Genomic DNA, 7,870 nt, shown 5'->3' on the forward strand with positions numbered 1-7,870 from the left:
TCTTCAGAAAAGAGGCTTAAAGCTATTTAATGCCACTCCCAGTTGAAGGTTACTCTCTGTCTAAACATAAAACAGTGGATAAGCTATTGACGTAGGGTTGGATTTGGGGTTTTTATTTTTTTTTTTTAATGTTTTACCCTCTACATATTACTCCGCAAAAAATACAGGATAATATATTTGTAATGTTAAAATGAGCACCTTTTTGACTTTTGCCTTTTCTGTATTGTTTGGATAGCTTCAGAAGAAAAGAAAAAATGCTCACTTAAGCCCTTATAAGTATTCTGAGCCATTTGGATGACATCTACCTGTATAAATGCACTGTGGTATTCAACAAGTTATAGATTTTGATTTAGATATAAATATTTCCTGCACAGTTATATTGTATAGTCATCAGAACATTCCTAATACTATTCATTTATTTTTGTAACAGTTACCCTCTGAAGATCAAATTACACATTTAATTACTTCCATTGTCTTCATTAATGGTTATTATACTAAAATATAAGTATAAAACACTCTGGACTGCTGCGTGTGTTTTGTTTGAAGGGGAGTCTTACATGCATGTCAAAATGCGATGTGAACATTGCGCACATGTACATTGTGATGATGTTCAAAAGTTATATTCTGCAGCTCCAATTACCACAATCTTCTTTTTCATTCGACTTGTCCCATTAGGGGTCGCCACAGTGTGTCATCTTTTTCCATCTAACTCTATCTCGTGCATCCTCCTCTCTTAACACCCACTGTCCTCACGTCCTCCCTCAAAACATCCATCAACCTTTTCTTTTGTCTTTCTCTCGCTCTTTTGCCTGGCAGCTCCATCCTCAGCACCCTTCTACCAATATACTCACTCTCTCGCCTCTGAACGTGTGTGAATTGTGTTGTAACGAATATTTGAATGTGAATTTCTAATATTTTTTTCTTGCAGATCACAATATCATCTGCGAACATCATGATCCAAGGGGATTCCAGTCTAACCTCATCTGTCAGCCTATTCATTACTATCGCAAACAGGAAGGGGCTCAGCGCAGATCCCTGATGCAGTCCTACCTGCACCTTAAATTCTTCTGACACACCTACGGTGCATCTCACCGCTGTTCTGCTACCCTCATACATGTTCTGTACTACTCTAACATATTTCTCCGCCACACCAGATTTGCGCATGCTGTACCACAGTTCCTCTCTTGTTACTCTGTCATAGGCTTTCGCTTGGTCTACAAAGACACAATGTAGCTCCTTCTGACCTTCTCTGTACTTTTCCTCGAGCATCCTCTAGGCAAATAATGCATCTGTGGTGCCCTTTCTAGGCATGAAACCATACTGTTGCTCGCAGATACCTTTGTCCTGAGTCTAGCCTCCACTATTCTTTCCCATAACTTCATTCCTCTGTAGTTTCCACAGCTCTGAACATCACCTTTGTTCTCTACACTTTTCCTACTACACTACTACTACTACTACTACTACTACGACTACAACAATACTATTTTAGTTACAACAGAATAACCATGATGCACAAACCGCTTAATTCATATTATTATTTTCCATATTAGAACCACATTCCAAAAATGTTTGTTGGCACTTTTGGGGGAGGCTGGAATGGATTAATAGCATTTATTTCAATGAGGAAATAAAATGTATTGCGGTTTTAGTGTTTTGGTTTACAAACCTAGTCCCAGAACAAATCAAACACGTATCTCGAGGTGTCAGTTATTTGTACCTCATTATCACTGTCTAGAAGTAGTTTGCATTGCATAATTTACACATTCAATATTTTATATACTAATATATTTCCTTGGGAAAATTGGATACTTCACTTTGTATGATGGAAACATCTTCTGAAGGTTTTATCAGCCTTATACTGTACCTTGCCATGTCATATATCCCAAAAGTCTAGAAAGAGGCTTGTGGCTTTACTATCACTATTACAAAGCACAGAAATCGATACCTATTCCTACCTTGGGACCTTACAATCGGCCTGAGCAGACAACCGTGTTCCTAAATTGAACTTTTGACTGAAGCATTTCTATTGGCTTCCACGAAAACATTTTAAAGCGGTGAGGGATTTAAATGATATGTTACCATGAGAGAGCAGGCCGGCCTGCCAGATATTCTGACATATTTGTGGGATTGCCGAGCTCTCTGCTCTGTACTTGTGGTGGATAGACGTGGCCCACCTCACCAGAAAGGGGTTGGGCTTCAGCAGACTGGTAGGATGAGGAAAAGTGAGGGGGAGAAAGGAAGAGGAAGGATTGAAAGAAGGCCTTTTCCAGCTTTCCTCAGTTCACACACTACTGCATATTTTGCAAGCGCAGGCCCTGAAGACAAAGTCAGGATGTGACATCACCCGCAGGAAGGGAAGCCAAACGACTGCTTTTTCTTGACTTGTGCTTTGCTACAGAGTGAAGTTGGACGTCTGTTTGAGGGCCTGGAGGGGGGGGGGGGGGCGTAGGGGGGGAGGAGAAGGGGGTGAAGCAGCTGGAGCTGTCCTCCAAAATCCACTCCAGCGTCTCCCAAAGCTTTCGCCAACGTTGTGGAGCCGCCTCTGTAGGATTGCAACCAGGTACTGCCGAGACAACATTTTCCCCATTCTGTCTTATTTATTAACGAATACCCTTTAAACGCTTGCTTTAAGATGCCATCCGTATCATTTTTTTTCAACCATGCAAGCCTTGAATGAGTTTGTTTTTACTGTGTGGAGTCTACAAACACCAGGGAAGTATGCATGTGCGTAAGATAGTGCATGACCAGACTTGCTACTGCTTGGGACTGTGGGGCGGGAACGTTATTACTGTATTATTATCTTTTTTAAACTATTATTCACTCGTAAAGAATCCCCGTGATTATCTTAGTCTGATGCTTAAGTTAGTCTTCCTCTGCAGAATTTCTGTTATGGAGCAATCTCATGACCACGTATTCACGCTACCCCATTGAAGTGGCCGGCAGAGGAAGAAAAATGATCCTTTTTGCAGATCACACATTTTCAGATCATTGTGGTGACATCATCCTTTTTCCATACACATCTCAAGGGAGAATTTCCCAAAGTGTTTTATCAATCAGAAAGTAACAAACTGTCACAAGTTGACTCATTTCTCATGTGAGATCCAAAACAAACTGAAACTTTTGCTAATTATGAGTCAAAGAAGAACAGCAGCAGGGATTGTTTGAGTCAGTTTACACACAAATGTTGATAATAGTGTCATGTTGCAGCCAAGGTCACTTGACTGCGGAGTCCAATCAGTAGAGGTCATGCTGTAATCTCCTAAATGGAAAGTTCACTAGAGAGTGTAAACCCAATACAGTTCAACAATGCATTCCAAATGCCAAATCATAGTAATCAAATGTAGTGTTCTGTTTATTGTGATTGCAACTGCTTGGTAAATACTTGATATTTATCAGTAGCCTGCCGCCTAAACGATTCCCAATGCTGTGTGTATTTACTGTGTTAAAAAACATTTATGGGTTTAATCCAGATGTTTTGTTTTTTTTTGCAATGCATGTGAAAGATGCGTTTGTGACAACAAAAAGAATGAACATCTGCTTTTGTGAGAATTAATATTTAAATAAATGTAAATGTCCATCCATCCTCAATACTGCTTACACTCACAAGGGCCGATGGTGTGTTGGAGGCTTCGCCAGCTTTCATAGGGCAAGAAGCGGGGTTGCTAATGTGAGTGGTCCTGGGCTGAACCAGTCACCTTGACAGCTAAGAACATTTTATTAATAACTACAGTAATTCAATTAACTACCAGATGTTTTCCAAAGGCGGCATGGTGGATGAGCGTTGGCCTCACAGTTCTGAGGTCCCGGGTTCAATTCTGGACCCGCATGTGTGGAGTTTGTATGTTCTCCCCGTGCCTGCGTGGGTTTTCTCCGGGCACTCTGGTTTCCTCCCACATCCCAAAAACATGCAACATTAAGTGGAGACTCTAAATTCTGCATAGGTGTGAATGTGAGTGCAGCTGTTTGTCTCTATGTGCCATGCGATTGGCTGGCGACCAGTTCAGGGTTTACCCCGCCTCCTGCCCGTTGACATCTGGGATAGGCTCCAGCACTCCCCGCGACCTTTGTGAGGATAAGCGGCTAAGAAAATGGATGGATGTTTGCAAGTTCCCCATATTCCCAGCTCTTTCACATATTTTGACCGATCTTTCAAGTGTCACAAAATATTGTGCTCTGTGACAATATAAACACCAAACATACCAAAAGAAAATAGCCTTTCTTTTTTTTCTGAAACTTAGTTTTTTCCTTTTTTAAGAATTCAGGAGAATAACATGATGGGTTGGTTTCACAAAAAATACCAGTTTCTCAACAAAAAGTAGATAAAAAGAGCTTTTTGTGAAAAGAAACAAGCAGAATAAAACAATACTGAGAAAGGGCTTTTAATAGCAAAATAATTTATTTACAGATATACATGTAAGAAATGTGGAACTGACACACCCCATGGCTTTAGTTGAATGCCAGGTGCTTTTTGGATGGCTTTCATCCTTTATGCCATAAACTGTCATTGTTTACCCCCTCAGTATTGCAATTCACACCCTCCCATCTACCGCGAAACATACCTTTTTTAATCCATACACATACCGTTCACACTCTATTTGAGTGTGAACTCATCCTTCTTTGAACATATTGACATTTCTTTTCCTCATAATTGAAGTGAGAGGCCGAGGTTCAGCGCCTAATCTTTAACTTCAAAAGCTGATCTCACATCTAGAGGAGAGCAACTCCGCTATCACCAGGCATCAATTATTGCAGTGGTTTACAAACGTGAATTTCAAAGCTTACGCGTTGAAAAACTTACTTCACAAATGTGTTCATCAGTGACAGTATATAAACATATGTGTCTTATTGGAGTGCAGTGATGTTGTCAACCACAAAATGAAGATATTATGAACACATTAATAAAACTCTTAAGAGAGTTAATCGAAATGGAATTAATTATCTTTGCACAAGGTACACATTTTTATAGACCTCACATGTTGAATCTTGTTAGATTGTGCATGTGGTCACGCTGCATATGGACTGTAGTTGAGGAATGACACAAAACGAAAAAGACGAAAAAAAAAAACAACAACAACATTTTGTGCTTCACAGTGAGCCTCCCAACATCTGGAATCGGTTTTGACCAGGTTCTTCCTCTGTTGTGACCTCATCCAGGCCAGAAACTGCCTTCTCTCAAAAAGTCAAAATCCTATTCTGAGGACTACAATCTGTCCATCTCTCTGGGGAAACTGCTGAAGCCATGGCTCTATGTCTGGGTCAGGTGTTCAGCAAAGACAAAACCTTTCGGCCTCGGAAGCGCTTTGAACCCGGCACGCAACGTTTTGAACTGTACAAGAAGGCTCAAGCCTCACTCAAGTCTGGTCTGGACCTCAGGAAGGTTGTGCAGCTGCCTGATGGAGAAAACCTCAATGACTGGATCGCCGTGCACGTGGTGGATTTCTTTAACAGGATCAACCTGATCTACGGCACGGTCAGCGAGTACTGCACCGAGCGCACTTGTCCGATCATGTCGGGGGGGCTTAGGTATGAGTACAGGTGGCAAGACGGCGACGACTACAGGAAACCCACCAAGCTGCCCGCTCTCAAGTACATGAACCTGATGATGGACTGGATAGAATCGCTCATCAACAATGAGGAAATCTTCCCTACCAGAGTAGGTGTGTGAGGATTCATTTTACCCTATAAGGAAAATGTCTATTGACTGTTTTATTAATCCTCACTAAGATTCAAACAAGAGGTAATGAGGCCATGAGGGTGACATTAGGAAGCTATTAAAAGACTTGATTTGTTCAATTAAGAAACTTAATCCAAGGCCTAATAGCACAATGATCCCTTTGCAATTGTGGAATCCACCAGTACTTTAACTGAAAAGCCTGCTTTAAAAATGGATTATAGGTAAATCAACCCCCCCCCCTCCCCCACCCCATCAGCCATTATGGGAATAACTCATTCAAATATACTCTATCAATGCGTGCATATCATTCTAGACCTTTCGGCAATCTAAGTTGACTGTAACAGTTATGCTCGGACCACTCTCGAGGACAAAAAAATGCTTTTTGAAGGCACTCACAATCACACCTATTGTCACGACCCATCGAGACGGAGGAGGACCCAAATGCAGGACTCCGGAGACGCAGAGGCAGTTTGCGAAAAGTGTTTATTCGTTCCAAGGTCGGGGATCAGGCAGACAGTCAAGTGCAGCAGCGCTACTCAGGACGTCGGGCGTAGAGAGCAGGTCCGCGGGCAGGCAGGGGTCGGTACATGGGAGATCGATAAGAGATAGCAGGAGTGTCAAGGGCGTCAGTCGGAGAACCTGGCGGAGGTCGGTACACAAAGGTTTATGATCAGAGATACGGGAGTGCAGGAACGGGGCATGAGTTGCGACGATCTGGCAACCAGCAGTCGTCTTCTGGGTCCTATAAATACAGGGGTTAATCAACGATGATGAGGCGCAGGTGTGCTCCTCCGAATCAGCGCCGGTGTGCTGGGACCCGCCCAGCCAGGGCTGGACCAGCAGGACCATGACACCTAGGGGCAATTTAGAGTCTCCGATTAATGTCGTATATTTTTGGGATGTGGGAGGAAACCAGAGTGCCTGGAGAAAACCCACATAGGCATGGGGAGAACATGCAAACTCCACACAAGCGGGGCCAGGATCAAACCCTGAACCTCAGAACTGTGAGGCCAACATTAACATCTGACCACCGTGCCGCCTTTCATGAAACAAATTACATAAATTTATGAATACTGTATATTAAAAATGGTAATTAAATGTGACCCCCCCCCCAAAAAAAAAGTGTTCATTAAAGTGTCTGGTGAATCAACATTAAAACTTAGTAGTTTATGTTGCTGTTGTTGTTTTTAGGTGGATTAACAAATAACAAAAATGCTTGAATTTTTATTATTTTTCATTTCCGTTGAAGGTGTTCCTTTCCCCAAGAATTTCCAGCAGGTGTGCAAGAAGATCCTGAGCCGGCTCTTCAGGGTGTTTGTGCACGTTTACATCCATCACTTTGACAGTATCTGCAGCATGGGCGCCGAGGCCCACATCAATACCTGCTACAAGCACTATTACTTTTTCATCTCGGAGTTCAACCTCATCGACCACTCTGAACTCGAGCCCCTGGTGAGACATGAGTGCGACCTTCACCTCGTGATATTGGTTCTATCAAAATGTCAATGTCAAACGGAAGCATGAAATGAGACAGATACGGGCATTTTCAAGTTCGTAATAATAGGGAAAGAGGTTCATTTAGCCATGTAATTTTCTTCACATTGAAAATGTCGCTTGCCCCTCATTTATGAACTTTAATGTGATTTTTTTTTGTTGTTTTCCTACAGAAAGAGATGACTGAGAAGATTTGCAATTAAACTTCAAGTATGAAGAAGACAACGCTCAACTTCAATGGACTCTAAACAAAGAACTTTTAAATGTGTAACATTACAATGTGAGCAGTATGAGTGTGACTGTGAATTTTTACTATTCAACCACACTTTTTTTCAGGTGGTGTTAATATTTGCGTTACTTGTGGTAACAAAGTTGCCGTTGTTATGTGACTGAGCTGGTTAACGATTTCCTCTGTCTTTCCTCCTGTCTTAATTTTCCTAAAAAATTAAAAATAAAGAGTTACAATACCTTTTAGGATGACATGGTATGCGAGGCATCCATCCGTCTTCTATCTGTGGTGACCCCTAACGGGACAAGCTAAAAGGAAAAGAAGAAGAAGAAGAAGAAGAAGAAGAAGAAGAAGACCGGCACTAGGCTCGTGGGTGTGTTGGAGCCTATCATGACTGACTTTGACCCCCTAGACCCTGGACTAGTTGCAGAGCACCTATGCAAGACCAACTATTCAAATTCATATTCATAATT

General features: G+C 41.9%; 1 protein-coding gene across 2 annotated transcripts; it reads left to right on the plus strand.

The window, feature by feature from the left end:
* The first annotated feature begins 2,462 nt into the window (after positions 1–2,462).
* mob3c (MOB kinase activator 3C) lies at positions 2,463–7,657 on the plus strand. 2 transcript variants are annotated; one of them, XM_061825655.1, is made up of 4 exons: positions 2,463–2,560; positions 5,155–5,657; positions 6,924–7,126; positions 7,342–7,657. In XM_061825655.1, exons 2-4 carry the CDS (start codon positions 5,240–5,242, stop codon positions 7,369–7,371), a joined length of 651 nt encoding a protein of 216 aa, XP_061681639.1. In that variant the 5' UTR covers positions 2,463–2,560; positions 5,155–5,239; the 3' UTR covers positions 7,372–7,657. The 2 variants fall into 2 exon arrangements, with proteins under 2 accessions (XP_061681639.1, XP_061681638.1); XM_061825654.1 differs by having other exon boundaries at positions 2,465–2,560; positions 5,092–5,657.
* The last annotated feature ends 213 nt before the right edge of the window (positions 7,658–7,870 follow it).

Source organism: Syngnathoides biaculeatus, chromosome 7 (genome assembly GCF_019802595.1).
Source record: "Syngnathoides biaculeatus isolate LvHL_M chromosome 7, ASM1980259v1, whole genome shotgun sequence".
Taxonomy (NCBI): Eukaryota; Metazoa; Chordata; class Actinopteri; order Syngnathiformes; family Syngnathidae; genus Syngnathoides; species Syngnathoides biaculeatus.

Bases quoted from the DNA above. Each gene is read 5' to 3' on its own strand.
- mob3c (XM_061825655.1), top strand. From the start codon at position 5,240: ATGGCTCTATGTCTGGGTCAGGTGTTCAGCAAAGACAAAACCTTTCGG. The intron at 5,658-6,923 runs GTGTGTGAGGAT...TTTCCGTTGAAG, and splicing joins AATCTTCCCTACCAGAGTAG to GTGTTCCTTTCCCCAAGAAT. The intron at 7,127-7,341 runs GTGAGACATGAG...GTTTTCCTACAG, and splicing joins ACTCTGAACTCGAGCCCCTG to AAAGAGATGACTGAGAAGAT.